We start from the raw sequence: 24,401 nt of genomic DNA on the forward strand, positions 1-24,401 counted from the left end.
TTAGTCAGCAAGTTCACTGAGGGCAGGGACCTGGTTTCACTCAACTCTATGTTAGGGCCTCACTCAGCTCACAACGCCTGGTACATAGCATGCATTCAACAATTTTCTTTCTAGAAATTCTTTAACTTGGCTGCATATCAGGATCATCTGGAGACCTTTTAAAAATTGTAGCTGTGCAGGCTCTATCCCAAGACCAATTAAATCAGAATCACTGAGGATGGGGCCCAAGCTCTGGAATTTTTAAAAGCCTTCCTGGGTGATTTTTTTAAATTGAAATATAGTCGATTTACAACGTTGTGGCAATCTCTGCTGTACAGCAAAGTGAGTCCGTCATACACACATAGACGTTCTTGTTTTTATATTCTTTTTCGTATGGTTTATCACAGGATATTGAATATAGTTCCCTGTGCTATGCAGTAGGGCCTTGTTGTTTATCCATCCTATATATAATTGTTTACATCTGCTAATCCAAAATCCCAGTCCTTTCCTCCCCAATGCCCCTTCCCCTTGGCAACCACAAGTCTGTTCTCTATGTCTGTGAGTCTGTTTCTGTTTTGTAGATAGGTTCATTTGTGCCGTATTTCAGACTCCACATATAAGTGATATCATATGGTATTTGTCTCTTTCTGACATACTTCCCTCAGTATGATAATCTCTAGTTGCATCCACGTTGCTGCCTCCTAGCTGATTTTAATGTGCAGCTAGTGTTGCAAACCACTGGTTTAACTCATTACTTCACCTTATCACACTTGCTCTTGCTGCTGAGTCCTGCCAGAAAATCAGCTTCTCCTGAAATTTAATTCAATTCAGCAAATATTTTTGAGCACCCATTCTGTGCCAGCCATTGTGGAGACCGACCCTTGCTACGCAAAGTGTGTTTTGTGAACCAGCAGCACTAGAATCATCAGGGAACTTGTTACAAATGCAGAATCTCAGGCTCCATCCCAGACCTACTGACTCAGGATCTGCACTTAACAAGGTCCTCAGGGTGGTTTGCATGCACACTGAGGTCTGAGAAACAGTGCTGTTGATATCACACAATGTCAAAATTCTTGCTCACTGTGAATTGTATTTCACTTCCTATTCACTCTGCTTTGCTTTCCTTTAAAGGAGTATCATATTCTATTCTATTCTTCAGCTAAAACAGAACATCTCATCCAAAGCAGGTTGAGACTAAGCAGGGGAGAGATGAGCTAGTGGATGGTGGATTCCGAGTGTGTGAGGGAAGAGGGAAGATGAGGTTGGCACTTGGAGAGATAGATGGAAGCATTTCTTGGCACACTGAAGATGAGTGTATCGGAGGCCTTGGGGATGGTCTGTTCGGAAGGGATGACTACTGTCTGACATGGCCAATTCATTGGGAACAATCTGGGTGTTCTGGGGGGCTGGAGCAGATCTGGTTGCCAGGGAGCATGCTGACATTGGTGCCTTCATTGGTAGGATAAATAAAGCAGCCTTGTTCACCTTGTACTTTGGGGATCAAAGTATAGCGGGGCTCACAGACATAGAAAACAAACATATGGCTACCAAAGGGGGGCAGGGATAAATTGGGAGTTTGGGATTAATGGATACACACTTCTGTACATAAAATAGATAAGCGACAAGGACCTACTCTATAGCAGAGGGAACTATATTTAATATCTTGTAACAACCTATAATGGAAAAGAATCTGAAAAAGAATAGATGTATGTTTATACATATAACTGAATCCCTTTCTGTACACATGAAACTAATACAATGTTGTCTAAAACATAAAAGGTATAGTGGGGCATTTCTGAGGGCTGGCCCATCAGGAGTCACAGGTTACCCCCAAATGTAACATTTTCTTTTCCCATTAAACTCACAAACAATTGAGGCCTAATTTTTGTGGTGTTGTCAGACTGTTGACTACAATCTGTAGCAAAAGACTGAATTTTATGTCCCAATCAAACACATGATATGTGAGTCTAACAAACACAATTTTCATGGAGACATACCCCTGTGAATGGTGCCAATGCAGTCTGTTATTTTCTATTATATTCTCTTAAAATCTGTCATTAGATCGATTTCATGACCCAATAATGGATTGCAATCCACAATTAGGAAAAAAAAATGCTTTTCACAGAATCATAGTAATTTTGCAAGGAAAGCACTGGACATATTCTGTTTGAACTTGTCAAGCTGACCCAACTCCTGAGGCACAGTTTAGCATAGTGGTTAAAAATACAGGCTTCCGGAATCCCTGCCTGGCTTCAAAGCTGTATGCTCTGAACAAGTGATTTCATCTTGCTCAGCCTTGGTTCCCCATTTGAAAATGGGAATGATGACAGCTACTTCCTCCTTCCTAGATCTCTCCTAGAAACTGCGCTCACCCTTAGCTGTCCCACAGGTGGCAAAATAAGCGGTGTGTCTCGGGGCCCAAGGCTTTCTGTGCATCCATGGGCAGAATGGCGCTGCAGGGACCCAGGGACGGGGACAGCACCCTTAGGAGCATCACGGATCAGGAGGTAGGGTTGGGAATGACTTTTATAGAAATATAACACCGACTTGCTGGCACAGGAAGTAAAATGCTTCCTTCCTTATTCAAAGGCAGATATTATAAAACGTTGCAAATAAACACCAACTGTCACTGGCTTTACACAGTGAAGGTCTATTTCTCCCTCATATCACAGTCTTGGGGGCTGCAGCAATGGCTTGGAGATGCAGACTCTGCGTCATGAGGCCTGCAGGTCACCAAGGCAGAGGAGGAAGCAAGCATGGGGTGGGCACATGTAGACACGCTACTTCCGCTCACACATCTGTGCTCACTGCTGGTCCCCTCATCAGCCGAACTGCAAGGGAGGCAGAGGGGGGCCTCGGTGCCTGTCAGTGAGCCCTCACCGTGGCCTCACCACAGAGACGAGGAAGGAGAGAGGGCGCTTGTGACCATCACCATCTTCATCAAAAGCCACCCTCCCACGAGAGGGACAAGCACCTAGGAGTTTATTATCAGTCATTGGATCTTAAATTCCACAAATGGTGTCAACCATAGTCTTGCTTTGGCATCTTGACTTAATTATTGCAGGGTGCTAAAAAGGCCAAACCATACCTTGCTGCCAACCCTGAAGGCTGCTGTTTGCACAGAAAAGAGCTGTTCCCTCCCACTCTTACTTGCTCTGGCTCTGAGGCATGTTCCCTGCTGGGTGGATCCCCTGGGTGGGTGCATGTGCACAGCTCAGCCTAACCTTTCCCTGGAAAACCACTCCAAGTACTGGCAGATGTGCCCTCTGGATCCCTCCCTCGCCTGATTATTAACCTAAACTTTGTGTACAACAATCACACACACACGATTTCTCCTTCAATGCACTTAGGAAAGATATGGGCTGTACTTAAACAATGGGAGAGTCCAACATTGCCAAATCTGTGAACACTGATTTCTATTAACAGCATGCATCTTGCATACCCACCTGAAATATATGGAAGAATGAAATCATTCTGTCAAAGCTGACTCCGCATCTGGGTCTAGGGTTAACCACTGCTGCCAGCAGCCATGACAGGCTTGCTTCAGTGGTTCACCAGGCCCCAGGGGAAAATATCACCCAAATGATTCATAATGTGTCATTTGTAACTGTCTAATCTTAGGCAATTTCACTGGTAATATAAGGTGTCTATTAACGTATTGACCAAAATTTAATTTTAATATTTGAAAGTATATCTGAAGTTTAAAAAATTTCCAAAGACCATCTTGAGATTCTCATCTTAAAATGCTTGCCTTAGTAAAACAGAACTCAGATTATTTTGAAGGAGCTATCAAAAGAGTTTTGAAGTTTTCATAACCCATGCGGGCTGTCTCTAGTTTTGGCGAGCGGGGGCTACTCTTTGTTGTGGTGCATGGGCTTTGCATTGCGGTGGCTTCTCTTGTTGCGGAGCATAGGCTCTAGGAGTGCAGGCTTCCGTATTTGTGGCGCATGGGCTCAGTGGTTGTGGCTCGCGGGCTCTAGAGCACAGGCTCAGTCGTTGTGGCACACGGGCTCAGCTGCTCCGCGGCATATGGGATCTTCCCGGACCAGGGATCGAACCCGTGTCTCCTGCATTGGCAGGCGTATTCTTAACCACTGTGCCACCAGGGAAGCCCCTCATTTTTTTAAAAAAAGAAGTTGATCCTCAGCATCTAAAGCATCATTGCTCAAGTTGGGGAGCCAGTTACATGGTTATATTCAAGGTCATTGACATCAGATTCTTCTGGACTGCAGTTGCCACATTGTAGCAATTACTAGATACAAAGCCTGGTTTCTGACATAATTGCCTTGTCTTGGGGACAGGCAACTTCTGAAGTACAATGCCACCCACGGGCATGAGGTTTTTCTTCCCCCCCAAAATCTGGCTTTGTTGTGGTTCTGGGAAATCCACTCATCATGAAATTCTTGCACACAGAAAAAAATAATGGTCTATCATTTTAATTTTAATGGTTTCATTCATGTTTACCTGCTTATCTATTCTCTGTACTCATGATGTGGTTTAGCAAATACAAGGTTAAAGCAAAGTGTTAAAACAGAAGACTTGGAGAATAAAGAACATTAGACGTGCAGGATCCTCTCTGGCCGAGACAGGATTTAGAAGATGAGAGTTGCTTACCAAAGGTTCTGAGGGCCCCTGGCCCAGAGTTCTTCCTCCTTCATGTCTCTTATTTCTTTTTTCATAAATAATAACAAAAGTAATACATGCTTGTGGTTTAAAAAAAATTGGAAGGTACAGTTAAGCAAAGAAGGACAAAAAGATCATTCACAATTCTACCAGGAGACAACGGTTAATGATTTACTGCATGTATCTTTCTACCTTTTGCTATCATACCTACCTCTTCCAGAAGGAAAGACTGAATGAAATAGCACAAGAGAACTTGCCAAGGTCACCGATGTCCTCTTTGTTACCAAATTCAATGCACACTTTGCAGCTCTTCCCAGAACGTGACATCATCGATCGCACCCTCCTCCTTGAATTTCCATCTCTGACTTTGACCACATCCTGACCACTTACTTGCTTGCCTCAGTTCTCTGTAGGTTTCATGGGTGCGTCTTCTTTCTCCTACCCTTTAAAAATGGTGAAGCTCCCCAGGCTTTAAAATACTACTAACTACTAGGCCTCTTAAATGTTTCTTGACTGTTCAGCCTGCCATCCTCCCTACCTGGGCCAGCGCTAAGGCTTCCCAACTGGTCTCCTTAGGTCTCCAAATCCAACTCCCACACACAGTGGTTTATTTAGGAGGCAGCTCAGAACCCTCCAGTATCAAAGGATAAGGCCCACCTATAAAACACAAGGGGCACAGTCCCCCTTTCTCCTACTGGTAGGATCAGAGAAGGGCAGAGCTGGAGGGGCCTTGGAAACTGGCTGACCCCACACCCCCAGCCCTGCCCCAGGTGCAGAGAGATGCAATAGCTGTGGCTTCACCCTGTTGGCAACAGTATTAACCGACCAGAGCAGCCCCAGAACCCTGGACACAGTAGCCTTTCTCAATAAAACATCTGGAAACATGGTGGAGCTGTAGCATTTGCTCATTTAGCTTTTGCAAATCCAACTGTCTGAGTTTGGGGCTGAGCAGAAGGGAGGGAAGGAGGGAAGCACTCTGAACAGTATGGCAGACTCTGTCTGTCCTTCTGCTGCTGAAGTGAGCAGGGATTCCCAAGAGCATCTCAGAGTGTGAGCAGTTTACCACACAGACATCCTAACGTGCCAGAACAAGGCAAACATTTTTTCAGTTAATAGATTTTTTGTTTCCCAGTCTTAACAATTATAACAAACATAAGGCCATTATTAAAAAATCATATGCCTGACCAAGTAGGTGAAAGACATATGCTAAGAACTATAAAACACTGATAAAGGAAATTGAAGATAACTCAAAGAAATGGAAAGATAGCCCATGCTATGGATTGGAAGAATTAATATCATTAAAATGGCCATACTACCCAATCTACAGATTTAGTGCAATCCCTATTGAATCACCCATAACATTTTTCACAGAACTAGAACAAATAATCATAAAATTATATGGAACCAAAGAAGACCCAGAATTGCCAAAGCAATCCTGAGGAAAAACAACAATGCTGGAAGCATAACCCTCCCAGACTTCAGACACTACTACAAAGCTACAGTAATCAAAGCAGTACGGTATTGGCACAAAAACAGACATAAGGATTAATGGAACAGAACAGAGAGCCCAGAAGTAAATCCACACACCTACAGTCAATTAATCTTCAACAAAAGAGGCAAGAATATACAATGGAGAAAAGACAGTTTCTTCAGCAAGTGGTGCTGGAAAAGCTGGACAGCAGCATGTAAATCAATGAAGTTACAAGACTCCCTCACACCATGCACAAAAATGGCTTAAAGGCTTAAATATGAGACATGACACCATAAAACTCCTAGAAAAGAACATAGGCAAAACATGATCCGACATAAATCACAGCAATGTTTTCTTAGGTCAGGCTCCTAAGGCAAAAGAAATACAAGCAAAAATAAACAAATGGGACCTATCAAACTTATACACTTTTGCAGAGCAGAGGAAACCATGAACAAAACAAAAAGACAACCTATGGAATGGGAGAAAATATTTGCACATGATGCAACCAACAAGGGCTTAATTTCCAAAATATACAAGCAGCTCATACAGCTCAATATCAAAAACAAACAAACAGAAAACCCCCAACAACAACAAAACAACCCAATCAAAAAAATGGGCAGAATACTTAAACAGACATTTCTCCAAAGAAGACATACAGATGGCCAACAAGCACATGAAAAGATGCTCAACATCACTAATTATTAGAGAAACGCAAATCAAAACTACAATGAGGTATCACCTCTCACTGGCAGAATGGCATCATCAAAGAGACTACAAATAATAAATGCAGGAGATGGTGTAGAGAAAAGGGAACCCTCCTACACTGTTGGTGGGAATGTAAAATGGTGCAGCCACTATGTAGAACAGTGTGGAGGTTCCTTAAAAAACTAAAACTAGACCTACCATATGATCCAGCAATCCTACTTCTGGGCATATATCTGGAGAAAACCATAATTGGAAAGATACATGCACCCCAATGTTCATAGCAGCACTATTTACAATAGTCAGGACATGGAAGCAACCTAAGTGTCCATTGACAGATGAATGGATAAAGATGTGGTAAACACACACAATGGAATACTACTCAGCCATAAAAAAGAATGAAATAATGCCATATGCAGCAACATGGATGGACCTAGAGGTGGTCATACTAAGTGAAGTAAGTCAGACAGAGAAAGACAAATATCATATGATATCACTTATTTGTGGAATCTAAAAAATGATACAAATGAACTTATTTACAAAACAAACAGATTCACAGACATAGTAAACAAATGTATGGTTACCAAAGGGGAAAAGGGGTAGGGGAGGGATAAATTAGGAGTTTGGGATTAGCAGATACAAACTACATTGTATAAAGTAGATAAATAATAAGGTCCTACTGTATAAAACAGGGAACTATATTCAATATCTTATAATAACCTAAATGGAAAAGAATCTGAAAAATAATACATTTATATTAATATGTATATGACTATATATATATTTGAATCACTTTGCTGTACACCAGAAACTAACACAACATTATAAACTAACTATACTTCAATAAAAATTATATGAAGCTGGTCTTCCCTGGTGGCGCAGTGGTTGAGAGTCCGCCTGCCGATGCAGGGGACACGGGTTTGTGCCCCGGTCCGGGAAGATCCCACATGCCGCAGAGCGGCTGGGCCCGTGGGCCATGGCCGCTGGGCCTGCTCGTCCGGAGCCTGTGCTCTGCAACGGGAGAGGCGGCAACAGTGAGAGGTCCACGTACCGCAAAAAAAAAAAAATTATATGAAGCCAAAGATGTAAAATATATATATACAATAAAGACTCATTAATTTAAAAAATTATATGAAGCTAATTATCAAACATAAAATAGAAATTTTGAATTGTTAATGAGTTGGAAACTCAAAATCACTAAGAAAAATTAATTTGTTATGAAACAGATACACCTATTGCTTTCATGGAAATGAAATGCTTTGCCAGTTTTAATGGTGGTGTGTCCATTATCTCTTTTCTATAGAAATGATCACTGCATTTGCCAGTTTTTCTTGTGGCATCGTAAACCTTAAGAAGCTACATTTTCTACTGACAACTGGTATTGGCTAACTGATTTTGTATATAAATATATACAAAAGAACTCAGAAATGAATCCAGTAAATCATCACTGCAAGTATGCTCCAACACCCTTGTGGGAGTCAAAAAATGACTCCATTAAGAACTCACGTCTCTCCGTTATACGGAAGGGAGAGATATACAGCTGCCCTGTCCAGACAAGACTCTTTACCTACCCCGTTAGAGAACTGTCATACTATACTTGTCATATTAAAACAAGACCCCCTCTATATATAAAATAGATAACTAAGAAGGACCTACTGTATGGCACAGGGAACTCTACTCAATACTCTGTAAAGACCTATATGAGAAAAGAATCTAAAAGAGAGTCGCTATATGTGTATGTATAACTGATTCACTTTGCTGTACACCTGAAACTAACACAACATTGTAAATCAACTATACTCCTATTAAAAAAAAAAAAAGGACCCTCTACTGCCATCTGCTGGAAATGTCATAAAAAATACAAAAATCTGTGATGCTAACAAGGCAGGATGCCTCTTTAGAAGGGGCACTTTTGAGCAGTACACAACTAGAGCAACCATATGTGGCAGTCCTGAATATAGTCACTAAAAGCAAGCCAATGCCTTCCTTTGGCTCCCAGCCAAAGAGTGAGCAATCTGCTCCACTGAAAGGAATACAGGCATGTTGGACCTAACACAATCCTAGACTGTACACAGAGGGCAATTTGAAACATTTCCTAGGGTAATTTTGGCTACACTTGATTTTTTCCTTACCCAGCCTTTATATAAAGGGTGATCCTGTTTCCCTGGCATGTTTAGTCATCAGAGAATAGGACTGACTCTATTATATGTATATGAAATACATCAAATTCAAGAGCAAGTATGAGGACATAAAAGGAAGCTGGTGAGCTTCTGAAGGAAGCTGGTGAATTCTGAAGGATTTTTCTGCTAATTTTAGTTTGCATGGACAACTGTAGGTCTATTAAAAGACTGTGCTCCCTTCCAGAGTGTAGAGTTGTCACCAGGAAGGGGCTGCCTAGTCAAGGACCATAATTTTCACTCCCCTCCCTGTATTCCTGTGTGTCTAGACATGATAAATTTTTGCCAAGAGAAGTGATGTACATCTCTTCTAGGCTGAGGTGATTATGAAAGCAGGGGTGCCTTCCCTAACTCCCTTGCCCCCCATCTGCAGGCTTCAGAGCTTTGAGACCCAAAGGGAGGGCACACCCCCAAAACAGACAGCGCCTGGATCCCTGCCAGCCAGGAGCACCCACATTGCCCTGTTGCAGAGTAAGAAACTTGTACTGCATCAAGCTACAAACCTTTGGGAGTTCATTTATCACAGCAGCTAGGGTTATCTTAATACGATTTGCTAATAGTTAATGCATTTTGTCTGCTAATAGCACAAATAGTACCGGGGAGCAAAAGTTTCAGCAAACCTTAAGGAGGAAAATGAAAAGATAAGGCCATTACTGTTTTCTGTTGATTGGCAAAAGACTGCCCTTTCTAAATTTCAGAGCAAAGTACTAGCATAGCTCACACACACATTCCATGAGAAAATGGTTTTGAGAATCCCTGAACAGGCTTTCTGGAAGGCTGCTTTCTGCTCACTGCTTCAGGAGAACAGCCTGGTGGTGGTAAGTACATGGCAGAAAGCTCTCCTGTACCTACCAGGCCTCTCTCCGATTGTCCTCATCGCTGTAACATTGCTGTTCACACTCATCTGATCCAGGTGTAGAGCTTGAGGCTCTGGAACATCTCCAAGGCCATCTTTTCCGTAAAGACTGTCATAAATCAGGGGCTGAGGTAATAGGGAGGAAGCGCTTTCCTTCCTTTCTTCCTTCTCCCTCCTTACCTCCCTTCTCCTTCCTTTGCTTCCTTCCTTTCACTTTTGGTGAAAACATTTCATAACTGGTGGTGTGTCCTTTTTATTACGTAAGTGAGGGGGCCCATAATGCTTGATTCATCCACCTGTAGTGACGTTAAAGGGGGTCACTGAGTTCAGATTTGTCAGTCTGATCCACAATAAGTTTCCCCATCAACTTTTCAACTAGCAGTTTTTTTGGGTTTGTTTGTTTTTTTTTTTTTGCGGTGTGTGGGCCTCTCACTGTTGTGGCCTCTCCCATTGCGGAGCACAGGCTCCGGACGCGCAGGCTCAGCGGCCATGGCTCATGGGCCCAGCCGCTCTGCGGCATGTGGGATCTTCCCGGACCGGGGCACGAACCTGTGTCCCCCGCATTGGCAGGCGGACTCTCAACCACTGCGCCACCAGGGAAGCCCTCAACTAGCAGTTTTGACATCCATTTAATATTAGTGCCTAGATCCAATATTTCATAAGGTGATTTTTTTAGTTGGAATTCTTCTATAAAGAAGAACTTTCCTTCCTCAACTGTTTAGGCTGCTCTGAAATACAGTTTGTACAGGAAGATCAGGATAAGTGCTTGATTCTTTCCCCTCAACGGTTTTCAGAATGTCGAGTTGCAATGGTGACTAATAGATTACTTTTTAGTATACTTATCAACTCACAGGTTAAAAATATATATATACATATATATGTATATATATTTGATTTAGTTCAAACCACTGCAGTTGCTTTTCTTTTCAATGCTCAAATCTCCCATCTTTGGCCACTGGAAGTTCATTCAGGCCGGCTCCCGTGTCCTGTGGATGTAACCCCAATAAGTAGTCTTTGATAGCTCCCTTGCTTTCTGGCAAAACAAAATGTCCAGATTCATTTTGGTTTCTTAAATGTGAAAATGTATTCAAAGACTGCAATCTGGGTTCTATGGATACTCATACTACCGAATTGTCATTGTTTCTGAGCCTTTTCAATGGACACTCCTTATGCCAATATCTTCCCAACCTTTTGATCTTCAGAAGGTTCTTGTACTTGGGGAGATTACTCAGGAAGGGCTCATTGAAACAGTATTCTCTGAGTTGCTGCATGTTTCTAACTGTTTATCTGTGGCCTTTATACTTCAAGGTCAGTTTGGCTGGATATAAAATTTGTGGCTCATATTTTCTTTCTTTAAATATATTAAATGTGTTACTGCATTGTCTTCTAGCACCATGTGCTATTTTATAGAAGTCCCCCTTGTTTTTTCCCCCCTTACAAGTGATTTTGTCCTTTTGCTTGAGTGCCTAAAATATTTTTTTCTTTTCCTTTGAAGAAAGATCCATAAGATTTGCAAGAATATGTCTCAATGCCAGCTTCTTGGGTCAGTTTGTCAGGATGCAGGATGCTTTTTCAATATACAGTTCAAGCTGACTTATTTTAGGAAAGTTTTCTTAAATTATAAGTTATAGTGTTGGCTCTTTTCCAGAGTTTTGGTTTACTTCTCTGGAAATTTTTGCCAACATGTTAGATCTCTGTTGCTTGTCCTCTGTATCTGTCGCTTTCAAATCTTTTCAATTTTTTCATTTACTTCTGAGTTTTAAAGTATTCCTCCTTTCCATCTTTGATATTTCTCTCATCATCTATTGTGTTTATTTGCTTCAGTGTTTCTTCTACTTCAGTCTTTATTTTGAAGTGATTTTTTTCTTTTATTTCCAATACTCTTCTGAGTTCTATGACCTCTCTTTTTGACTCTCCCTTTTCCTCAATCACTTCAATCCTGATTTTGCTTTACATTGTTCTTTAGAGTGTCCATCGTTTTCCTAATCTCTTTGGGCTGATTTTGAAATGTCAGGTCACATCTGTTTTGTGATCATGTCTTTTTGGTGGATTTCATTATATATAGAGACCTTATACTGTATCTTATTCCCTCTCTCTCTCTCTTTTAATAATGGCTTTGCCTGGAATCTGGCTGTGATCCTTTTCTGTTGCTCATATTTTAAGTGAATTGAATGTGCTTTATACTTTTTTTATACTTTAGAAAGGAGAGAGGGAACATGATTTCTCTTTTTCTACATGGTCAAATCTTTACATTTTGGCAAGTAGACAGAATAGGCAAAGAAATAACTATTAGAATCCTTAACAAAGGCATCTGTTTGTTTGCTGTCTCCTTTCAGTGGCCTTGAAGTAGAACCATGCGGCTCCCAGCAACAGATTCTTTATTCTTCCCAAAACAGAGTTCCTGGTACTGAGTGATCCTGAAACTCCACAGTGTGGTGGTCAAAGTCTACCAGCGATAACGTAGCTGAACTTTTGAAAGGAGCTTCTCACTTCATGAGCCATCCCATTACTTTGTGAGAAAACATGAGATAAAAACATATGATCCATAGGTATATTTGCCCAACAGAAATGAACGCATACATCCACCACAAGAACGTTCATAGCAACCTTACTCATTATGACCAAGAACAGAAACAGCCCCAAAGCCCGTCACTACCAGCATGGATAAATAAATCATGTTCTATTCACCCAATGAAATAATGGACAGCAATGAGAATATGGACTACAGCTATATATAACATCACGGATGAATCTTGAAAACTTTATGTTTAACAAAAGAAGTCAGCTACAGAAAGCAAATACGATATGATTCCATAATATGAAGTCTGAGAACAGACAAAACTAATCTCTAGTGATAGAAATCAAAATGGTTATCTTTCAGGGGGTTCTAGACTGGGAAGGGACACTAGGGGGTCTGTCCTGATGCTGGAACTGTTCTATGCGTGTGAGTTCATGTCCACATGACATGAACATCTACATCTATGATTCCCCCACTTCACTGTGTGTATCTTATCTACATCAAAACCTTTGCTCTGGAACTTTGTGGCCTCAACCTCATTTAACTCCTTTTACCAAAATGAATTCTTTCCAAATAGATAAAGAATTCAGATATAAGAAATGAAGCCATAAAATCCTAGAGGTGTACATGGGTGGATATTTCTATATCCCGAATGAAAAGGCTTAACTATGACATAAAGGCCAAAACGAATAAAAGACTGATAACTTCAACTACATAAAAATGTGGAAACTTTTGTGGACAAGAACTAAGCAGAGAGGAAATGGGATCACATGTTGACAAAGGAATACCAATTCATTTTCCTAATACCGTCTCACAAATGAATAAGAAAGAGAAGAAAAACAGAAATATAGGAAGAGTTATAAACAGGGGTTTAAAAAGAATGATAAATAACCAATTATTATATAAAAGATCCATTTATAGTTATAGTGAAATAAATCACATTAAAATAAGATAATTTCCCAACTATCAGCTTGATAAAGAATAAAAACATGATAATACACAGTTACCCTTATAAACTGTAAAATGATGTAAACTTTTGGGGGAGCAACTTAATGGGCATCAAAAGCCTTTTTTGGAGAATTTCTACACTTTGACTCACTAATTCCACTTCCGGGAATTTACCCTAAGGAGCTTCAATCCTTCAACTTTTCAGCACCTAACTATAGAACACCTATTATTGCGCTTGGCCCTTTGCTGGGTAAACTGTGATAAGAAAAAAAAAAAAAAAAAAGACCCGATCTTTGTCAGAATGGAATTTAGCGTAGGAGGTAATCAGATGAAACCTCAATAGAAAAATGAACAAAGAGAATAAAAAAATCATTCACAAAATAAGAAATGAAGAGTGGAGATGCGTGATTAAAGACTGACCGCACTCACCACCAGCAAGACTGGGAGAATTTGCTCTTTCAGACAGGGGGTGGGCGTGTACACTGATAGAGCTGTTGCGGGGTGGGGGACTCAGGCAGGATGTATAAAAATGCTAAATGTGTAAGCCTCTTGAATAAGAATGGCATGGTTTCTTGGTTTCTGATAACAAGTCATGTGACTTACAGCGTTTGCCTTTTTACTTTCATTGTTTGGCTCCTTGGAGCCCAATTTGATGTTCAACCTTTAATCATTTAAATCTTAGGGCCCAAAATTGCACAGGGACTTCTCTGGTGGCACAGTGGTTAAGAATCCACCTGCCAGTGCAGGGGACACAGGATCGATCCCTGGTCCAGGAAGATCCCACATGCCGCGGAGCAACTAAGCCCACGCGCACCACAACTACTGAGCCTGCGCTCTAGAGCCTGCGAGCCACAACTACTGAAGCCTGCGCGCCTAGAGCCCGTGCTCCACAACAAGAGAAGCCACTGCAATGAGATCCCTGCACACTGCAATGATGAGTAGCCCCTGCTCACTGCAACTAGAGAAAGCCCGTGTACAACAATGAAGACTTGACATAGCCAAAAATAAATAAATAAATAAATAAATTTATTTTAAAAAACCACAGTCAAAGGAGCAAAAGGCCAAAAAAGACTGAGGAGCCAACTGTTCCAGATGAAAGGAGGTTAAGGAGATGTGACAATAAATGCAATTTGGACCTGGATTAGATCCTGGACATGGAAAAAGGAGAGCTTCTTGGGACTCAATGAAATGTGAATACGGATCACAGATCAGGTAAAAGTATTAAACCAGGAAGTAGTTAAACTTTCTGCTTTTGAAAACTGCACTGTGGTAAAAGAATGTTCTTGTTCTTTTTCTTATAAAATACATACTGAAGTCTTAGTGGGGATGAGGGTGAGGACAACTGAGCTACAGACTCATCCGATGACTAGCTCAAAGAAAAATTTTTAAATTCAGATAAATTTCTATCTTCTATGCTATGATTATCCTAGTAAATCATTAAGAGAATGTGAAATTCTCATTAGTCCAGGTTTTTGTTGGGCTGCATTTACCTTCATTTTTGTTTAGCAGGCATGCTATCCTGCTAGAAAAAAAATCGTGAATCCAAAATTTGCCACAAAATATATACTAATAAATGTTTATGCTCTGATCACAGATAATGCATATGGGTGAATTCAATGCCAACATTTGGTGCTTTTTTCTCTATCTCAATTGATTTGACACCGGGTGGGATATTTAACTTTTCTGAGTTTTAGTTTCCATGGCTGTAGAATGGGGATTCTACTCCTTGCCTTCAAGGGTTGAATATAAAAGAAATGCAGAGCACCTGATATTGTACCAGACACCAAGCAAGTGCCTTCCACGCGTCAGGGAGTATTACGGCATGTGTCTCCAACTCTCTTCCTATTAGCTTAACTGATTAGAGCCTGGGTCTGGGAAATCCCAGTTCTATGCCGGCCCAAGGCAAATTAGTACTTTCTGGTCATAAGCCAGCCCCCATTCTTGGATTCTAGGTCATCCATCAGCAAATGCAAGATCCTCCCGATGAGCCATCAGGGCCTGGCCTAGCCTGGTGTCTCACTTCCCATCAGCATTCACAAAAAGCCACTCAAAGCCATGACCACTGACACATGGGCCCCATATATCAGGAAAGGTTAGTATAAAACCTTTGTTAGATATTTTTTAAAAACCAGCAATCTCTGATGGAAACAACTCAGAAAGGTGGTCGCCTCTGAGAGTGGAATGGAGGTTGCCTGGGAAGGAGTGTGAGGAACTTTCTGGAGTGTTGGTAATGTTCTACATCTGGATAGGGGTATGTTGCAGGGTATACATTTATCAAAACTCAGAGGACATATGCTTAATATTTGTGTACTTCATAGTTCACACATGCATTTTGCCTCAATAGAAAAAAAATCTGTAAACACAGAACTCTAATGATATGCATGTTGAAGAATTTGGGAGGAATACTGATAGCTGCAATTTACTTTGAAATATATTTTAAAATTAGGTGCATTAATGGATGGATAGAAGAATGGATAGATGGATAGTGATAAAATAAATACAGTAAAATGTAAATGGTAGAATCTAGGTGGTGGGTATATGGTTGTTTAACTGCACAATTATTTGTTTTGCTGCTTGTTTGAAAATTTTCAAAATACAATGTTGGAGGACGGGGGGAGGAATCAATGCCTAGAGCCCAGGACCTTGAAATGGACTGACATTTAAAATACCTGATTATTTTCAACACTGAATCCACAATTCTCATTGGGTTGGATAAAGAAAGCATGATTATAGCAATGAATAATCAGTTAGCTTTTTTCTGTCTTCACCACTGGCTGGTCTAGTGAACCATAAGATCCTGGACGAATCCAGATCAAAGATGAAGGACCAGTGTCCAAGTGCAGGTTCAAGGTCCAGGTCTAGGTTCATTACCAAAGTATAGGAGAACAGTTCAGCCACGAGCCCTGATGACTTCACGCAGGTCCAAAGTCCAAGTTCAGTATCCACGTCCAGATCTAAGGTCCAGGCCCATGTCTATGAACAAGGTCAGGTCTAGGTCCAAATCTGAGGTTAAACCAAAGGTCCACATTCAAGTTTATTTGTTTGTTTGTTTATTTATTTATTTATGGCTGCGTTGGGTCTTCGTTTCTACACGCGGGCTTTCTCTAGTTGTGGTGAGCGGGGGCTACTCTTTGTTGCAGTGTGTGGGCTTCTCACTGCGGTGGCTTCTCTTGTTGCAGACCACAGGCTCTAGGCGCATGGGCTTCAGTAGTTGCAGCATGTGGGCTCAGTAGCTGTGGCGCACGTGGGCTTAGTTGCTCTGCGGCATGTGGGATCTTCCCAGACCAGGGATCGAACCCGTGTCCCCTGCACTGGCAGGCGGATTCTTAACCACTGCGCCACCAGGGAAGTCCCCACATTCAAGTTTAGAAGTCCAGTTCCAAATTCTAGGTTCTAGGTCCAAAGTATAATAATGTCAAGCACATGTTTCATTTCAAATTCATGTCCAAGCTCCAGGTTCAATGTTCAAGGGCAGATCAAGTTTCAGTATGAAGTTCCAGGATGAAGGTCATATCTAGGTCCAGGACTGAGGTCTAGGGTCCAGGTTTGAGGACCATGTATCAAGGTTCAGATCTATAACTAAAGATCAGATTTAAGGCCAGATTCAAGGTTCAGGACTAATCCAAGTACATGGCTGAGGTCTGGTGTCTGGTTTTCAGGTCCAAGTCCAAGGACAAGGTCAGTAGCCAAGGCCTTTGACCAGGTTGAGACCTGAGGTATAGTCCAAAGATCAGGTCCAAGGTCTAGGGCTAGGTCTGAGTTCCAGGTTCAAAGTTCAGGTGCAAGGTCAAAGGTCTACTTCCAATGTCCAAGTCCAGGATTTGGTTCAAGGCCCGTGACTATTTTTGAGGTTCAAGGAATATCCAGGCTCACATCCAAGGTTGAGGGACAAAGTGCAGGTCAGATTTGAGAGGATGAGGGGAGAATGACCAAAAAGGCAGAGTAGAAAGACCCTGAGCTCACCTCCTCTCACGAGCACAACAAAATCACAACTATTTGCAGAACAACCATCAATAAAAAAGACCAGAACCTATCAGAAAAGATCTTCTACAGCTAAAGACATAAAGAAGGAACCATGTCAACACAGGTAGGAGGGGCAGACTTGTGATATAATCAAGTCCCATACCCCTGGGTGGGCAACCCACAAACTGGAGAATAATTATATTGTAGAGATTCTCCCACAGGAGAGTTCTGAGCCCCACTTCGGGCTCCCCAGCCTGGGGGTCCTGAACCAGGAAGATGAGCCCCCAGAAGATTTGGCTTTGAAGACCATCAGGGCTTAATTTCAGGAGTCTTTGGGAAACAGAGACTTCATTCATAAAGGTACACACAAAATCTCACGCTCACGGGGACCCAGAGCAAAAGCAGTAATTTGACAGGAACCTGGGCCAGACCTACCTGCTGGTCTTGGAGAGTGCCCCAGAGAGGCTGAGGGAGGGGGTGGCTGCAGCTCACCTGGGGAACATAGACACTGGTGGCAGCAATATTGGGGAACATTCTAGTGTGGGAACAATGCTCCTTGGGGCTTCCACCTTGGCTCATTAGCCCCAAGACCTGGCCCCGCCCAACAGCCTACAGGCACCAGTGCTGGGAAGCCTCAGGCCAAACAACTAACTAGGCAGGGACACAGCCCCACCCATTAGCAGACGGGCTGCCTGAAGAGTTCCTGAGCGCACAGCCACCTCTAGATACAACCCTGTCCACCAGAGGGCCAAGACCCAGCTCCACCCAGCGGTGGAAGCCTGCACCAGCTTCTAGACCAGCCTCACCCACCAGGGGGCAGACACCAGACAGAAAAAAACCACAATCCAGGTGCCGAAAGCCACTTGCTTTTCTTCTCTGCAGAGGAGGCTGCACAGTTGGGAAGCCCAGGGGTGCTCCTTCTGTTCTTTCAGGCTCCTGGACTTGTACCAGTGCACTCTGCGAACCAGCTGTGCCCCAGCGGTGCAAGGGAGCGCCCACCCTGGGGGCCAGGCAATTGCTTGGCACTTAAAAAAACTTTCTGGAGGGCTCCGGGAGCATTGTAGGGGTTCGGAAGTGGGTCTCGGAGGCTCCCCCAACCTCGACTGCATTTGTGTGCAGCTGAGTGCGAGGCCAGTGTCCAGTGAGGGACAGGGGTTGCTCGTGTGTGATGTCAGAAGAGAGGCTGGACCGAGGGTGCAAAGTGGGAGGGAGAGGAGGAGCCCGTTTAGGACCGGGATCACAGGATGTTTCCGGCTTTAAATTGAAAGGAGAGGGGTGCCCCCCAACCCTTGTAATAACTGTGGGCTGCAAGGGTGTTCTTAGATTCTGGTATTTAGGTTATTTTCTTTTGTGTACTAAAATAACGCTGCAATAAACATTTGTACATGTCTCTGGGTACACATGTGTGAAAGCTTACCTGTGTATGGGAGCCAGAAGTGTGGTTGCTATGTTACAGGAATAAGTCTTCAACTTTACTAAACAAAATCACTCCCTGCACTTCAGAGAAGCATTTTTCTTCTCCGTTTTATTCATTCAGGGTTTGCATTTCACCTCTCCTTCCTCAGGGTATTACTAATGGCCCCAGACCCAGAGAAGGAATCTGCCTTGGCTTCCTTCTATTTGACAGAACCCTGGCAGAAGGGTCTGAGAGGGACCAGAGTGTGCTTGATAAAGTTACAGCAGGTCTCTGGTCCTGCTTAATTTTGGGAGTTGGTAGCATCATATGTCTGAGGGCCAGTGTTTCATGGGGGATGAAGCAGTCTTCTCTCTTACTGAATCAGTTGAGTTACAAATTTTTTCAGATGCTCCTTATACTGTTACTGCCAAGATCTCCTTTGCCCAGCTCTGTGTGGTTCCTTGAGGCCTGGAAGCTTTGGGACTTTCCAAGCTTGAGGCATTGGACTCTTTACCAGGCTGGTTTCCCCAGAGCCAAAAAGCTCCAGCCCGCTCATCTGAGGTCCTGCCACCTCTCACCTCCCCAGGGTTCTGCCAGGGATCCTGCATCAGTCCATACCTTGAGGGGTGCCCACCAACATTTGCTTTCTTTGTTTCAGAGACTCTCTCTTTTGAGACAAACAGACAGACACACACACACACAGACCTCAATGAGCTTAGATTCCCACAAAAGGCACGAAGAGAAGCTATCTCCCAGCATGGATCCCCATGGCTGAACCCAGTACAGAGGGAAGAACGGCCTTCAGGGGCAGCACAATGGCTGGGAGACCACAAACCCTGTCTCCGGTTCCAAGACAGTGAACGGCAGTCCTGAAAACAACCCGAGACCCAACTTCCCAACAATCTTGGCACAATCTTTTCATCTTAACTAGATGAAATTGTATTCATTTATTTCTCTAGGACGATAACGTGACTTTTTGTGCACCCAAGAAGTTGAGCGGGCCGTCCCCGTTATACTGTGTTATTTTAAAGTTTATTCACCACAACTCTGTGAGGTAGGCAATATGGTTCCCATTTTTCAGGTGGGGAAAGCGAGGCCTAGTGAGGCAAAATAACCTGCCCAAGGGGCAGGGCTGTGACTTGAACGACAGCAGTCCTGATTCCCCAAGGCCCATATTCTAACTTGCCACCCAAACTCCTTGGGTATAAGCACAGGACAAAGCTGGGGAAACGCTTACCCAGCTTCCTGTCCATCCATGCCTTCCTGAACTGCCTGACCAACCCCCATGGTGACCCGGGACAAGTGATGCCAGGAATCTTAGCATCCTGCTTGGGATACACTTCTTATATATCTGAATGCTTTGAATCACTCACTCTGACAAACGCTGCCGCTTCGGTTGCATTTTCTTACCTGCTTTTGTACTTATCCCCTTCACATCGAGCATGTGCTGTCCCTGTTCACCAGCGCCCGTTCTTTTGGGGAAGCCGGGCTCATTGCCCTAGAAACATACCCCAGGACTGAATCTTCCCTTATAACAAACTATGAAGCAGGAGTCATCCAGTATTTTTAAAATCCAGGTCTCTATTTTTCCTGTGCAAACATGAATGTAGGCAAAATTAATAGTCAAAAGGCTTTTTAAAATATATGCATTTTGATAACACGTTGCTAGTTACATTTTGCTGTTGATATGAGCTTGGATCACACTTTCCTTTAATAGGCCTTTGAAATTCCTTTTAGAAAGTTAAAATGGTCAAATGGTCCATAGTAAAAACCAGAAGAGACCCATGTAAATCCAAAATACATACTTGAAAAGGCAGCACCTTTTGGATGAACTACATTAGGGCCGAGTTATGTAGAATATGGATTATATAACAGTGGACCACAGAGACTTCAAAGCAAATGGGGCATCTTGTCCGAGAACAAGAGAGAACAGGAAGAAAGAAGAGGAGAAGGAAGAGAATAGAAAGAAGGAAGAAGAAGGGGAGACAGAGACAGAGAGGTTGATGGAAAAGAGGATCAGGAAAACCTACATATACGGCTTCTCTGCATCAGGAGAGTGACTCGTCTTTGGGTAATTTACAATGTGTATTAAGCAAAGGATGGACCATTAAGGTAATAATTCACAAACATAGAACCCAAATCTAGAGATATCTTATATAAAATGTTAATGCAATACTATTTACTGGATTAGACAAAAAGAGCTAGGTTCTACACTCTGCACATTTTCAGCTAAGAGCTTTGCCTCAGGATGTAATTCCAAGGGAGAGCAAGGCTTCCTCTTCAGGGGTCAAGGAGCAGTTTGCAAAGACATGGCCTAAGGGTCTCATCTCCTAAAAGTCCTAGTGGTCAGCTTGTTTGGCTTAGGACCCCATTCCAGCCTCCAACCTGGGAACCTTTCCCCTCCACATAAGTCTCCCCACCAAGTCAGAACAGGCTGCCCCAGAACCCTGACTCAGGTACCAGGAGAGAGGTTGTCTTTGAACCCCGCTGGCGAGTTAGGAGATGTCTCTTTCCCTAACGGAGATGCTCTTTTCTATGAAACAGATTCCGGTTTCACAGCAGCTGGATGGCAGGGAGCCTGGATTTGCTTCTCAGACTCGAAGTGACCTCAACTGGGGCGACCTGGCTTTATCCCTTGTGCTTGTTGCAGCACCAATGGCCAGGGTTTCTAGCATCCCAAAGAGCACACGAGGATATACCAGAGTCAGAAACAAGCCCCAAACCGTCTCGTGTATTGAATTTGAGTTACCACATGTACTTCAGATTCTGTTACATCCCCCTCAGCAAAAGGGGGTGAAGTGAGGGGCAGAAGCGGGTGGGTGACTAAATCATCTTCCACTTATAAAAAAAAAAAAATGAAGTTCACAAGTCTAAAAATTCTCTGTGGATAAAAATTAAAAGAGCTCTGTGCTCACACTCTCGTACTCTTGAGCAGGGGGCGCCCCACTCTTTACAAAGCCCGGCTGCATGCAGTGCTTCTTGTGAGCTCACAGCAACCTGCCACTTAACTGGGGCAGATGGCAAGAGTCCCGCTTTCTAGATGAGGAAACCGAGGCCACGCAGCTCGCAAAGGGTAAGGAAAGCTGGAATTCAGCCCTGGCCAAGTCCCACGCCGTGCAGCATCACACTGACAGCTGGCTCTGGGAAGCGGGAGACAGACATCTGCGTCTTCACTGTTGTTTGGCCTCTGTTTGTGGAGCATCCCCGTCAGGCGGGAGGCCGATCTTCACCTGGTTTTCCAGTTGGCTGAGCCGCTGTTTCACTTTCATCTGGGTGGCACTGTACTCAGCCAGGAGCCGTGCAAACCTGGTCTGCAGGGTGTCCAGGGAGGACTCCAGATGCTCCACTTTCTCCTCGATGCCCTGGGGGTCCGCCCCGGCCTTGGCCAGTTCCTCGTCGATCAGGTTGTCCTTCATCAGGATCTGCCGCCCCTTCTCCTCCAGCGCCTTCTTGGCCTCAGGGTATTCGGTGAGCGCCTCCATCAGATCGTCCCTGGAGAGGCAGAACAGGTCCGAGTAACCGAGGCTCCTGATGTTGGCCGTCCTGCGGTTCCCCGACTTGCTCCCCTTGATGTTCAAGATGCTGATCTCGCCAAAGTAGCTCCCATCGCTGAGGACCACGAACTGGGTGACCCCATCCTCGGCCACCACAGCCAGCTTGCCCTCCTTGATGATGTACATCTCCCTCCCTATGTCCCCCTTCTTGCAGATATAATCCCCGGGGCTGAACACCGCAGGCCGCAGCTTCAGCACCAGCTCCACCAGCAGCCCCGCCTCGCAGTCCTGGAAGATGCGGACCTTCCTCAGAGTGTCCAGGTGCACGCTGATGGCGATCTCGGCCCTCAGCTTGTCGGGGAGGCACTTGAGCACCTCCCTCTCATCCACCGTCTTCTTGTTGGCCCACAGGTAGTCGAACCACCGGATCACCCGTGTCTCCAAGTCCTTGGTCACCTTGCGGAATTGCATGTACTGCTTGACGGAGTCACTCTTGGCCTGGAACTCAGCCTGCGAAGCGTTCATGTGTGAGATCATGGAGCCCACGTTGCCCACAATGGTGGCAAAAATCAGGACACCCACCAGGAAGTCGAGGACCACAAAAAGATACTCCTCATCTTTCACGGGGGGTGGGGTCTCGCCGATGGTGGTCAGGGTCAAGGTAGACCAGTAGAGGCTGTAGATGTACTTCCTGGAGAGGCGCCCATACTCTGGGTTTGAGATGTTTGGGTAGACCCAGGAGTCGGTCCCGAAACCAATGAACTTGGAAATGGCAAAGTAGAGGCAGGCATTCCAGTGGACGATGATGAGGATGTACAAGACCAAGTTCCCAATCCTGAACATGTTGGGGTAGTTGGTCCTCGTCTCTGTGCGGTCAAAGAACTCGAAGAGCCGGGCCAACTTTAGTAGGCGGTTGAACCTCAGCTCTGGGTAGTTCATGCCCAGCTTAAAATAAGCCAGGTCCGTGGGGACCAGGGACAACATGTCCAGCTTGAAGTGCAAGGTCTTTGTGTAGTGCTTCCACAGCCGGTTGGCATCCGTGACCAACAAGCCTTGCTCCAGGAAGCCTGATGAAGAAGATAGATCACGTGGGCATCAAAGAGGCCTTTTTATGACCATGGCCCGCAGAAAGGTATCTCACCTCAAGACCACACAAAACGTGGTTATACATAGATAAAAGAAACAACTTCCACAAACCACACATACCATTACTACAGGAAATGCACTCCGGTATTTTCTATTCAACGATCTGATCTATTTTATTCAATTAAAAACCTAGATCAGTTAGGTAAATTTGAATGTGGATTGGGTATTTGATGGTAGTAAGGAATGCTTATTAAATTTTCAGAGATAAATGGAAGTTATACTTAAAAAACGGGACCCTAGTTAAGGTTACATGCTAACGTGGTTACTGTCTGAGATTTGCCTTAAAAAACTCCATCCAAGAACAGGGAGTGGGAGGATAAATGAAAAAAGATAAGCAAAATGTTGATAACATTTGGAGCTGGGTAAGCATATGTGGGGATTCATAACACTACTGTCTCAGTTTTGTATATGTTTGAAAATATTAACAATAAAAAATTTGAGGGCTTCCCTGGTTGTGCAGTTGTTAAGAATCTGCCTGTCAATGCAAGGGACATGAGTTCGAGTCCTGGTCCGGGAAGATCCCACATGCCACGGAGCAACTAAGCCCGTGCGCCACAACTACTGAGCCTGCGCCACGACTACTGAGCCTGAGCTCTAGAGCCTGTGAGCCACAGCTACTGAAGCCTGCACGCCTAGAGCTCACGCTCCGCAACGTGAGAAGCCACCGCAGTGAGAAGCCCATGCACCGCAACGAAGAGTAGCCCCCGCTCGATGCAACTAGACAAAGCCTGCGCATAGCAATGAAGACTGAACGCAGCCAAAAATAAATAAATTTATGAAAAAAAATTGAAAACACTGGTCATGGCCTAGCAAACTGACTTTACAAGTCACTGATGGCGTATGACCCGTCTTTTTATTTTTTTAACTATTTATTTATTTATTTATTTATGGTTGCATTGGGTCTTTGCTGCGGTGCGTGGGCTTCTCATTGCGGTGGCTTCTCTTGTTGTGGAGCACGGGCTCTAGGCGCGCAGACTTCAGTAGTTGCAGCACGCAGGCTCAGTAGTTGTGGCTCACAGGCTCTGGAGCGCAGGCTCAGTCGTTGTGGCGCACGGGCTTAATTGCTCCGCGGCATGTGTGATCTTCCCGGACCAGGGCTCGAACCCGTGTCCCCTGCACTGGCAGGCG

General features: G+C 43.9%; 1 protein-coding gene across 6 annotated transcripts in view; it reads right to left on the bottom strand.

Annotated features, from left to right (window-relative positions):
- CNGA3 (cyclic nucleotide gated channel subunit alpha 3) overlaps window positions 1-24,401 on the bottom strand; it is a 109,697-nt gene that overhangs the window by 14,712 nt on the left and 70,584 nt on the right. For all 6 annotated transcript variants that reach the window (XM_089922700.1, XM_089922703.1, XM_089922701.1 and 3 more), the window contains one exon: window positions 1-23,194. This exon is cut by the window's left edge and continues 14,712 nt beyond it. In XM_089922700.1, coding sequence (XP_089778826.1) covers window positions 21,804-23,194 — 1,391 coding nt within the window. In that variant the 3' untranslated portion in view covers window positions 1-21,803. The remainder of the gene's footprint in view (window positions 23,195-24,401) is intronic.

The sequence above is a fragment of the Delphinapterus leucas genome, chromosome 13 (assembly GCF_059928025.1).
Source record: "Delphinapterus leucas isolate spDelLeu-1000000601 "Yukka" chromosome 13, BTC_Dleu_Yukka2, whole genome shotgun sequence".
NCBI lineage: Eukaryota > Metazoa > Chordata > Mammalia > Artiodactyla > Monodontidae > Delphinapterus > Delphinapterus leucas.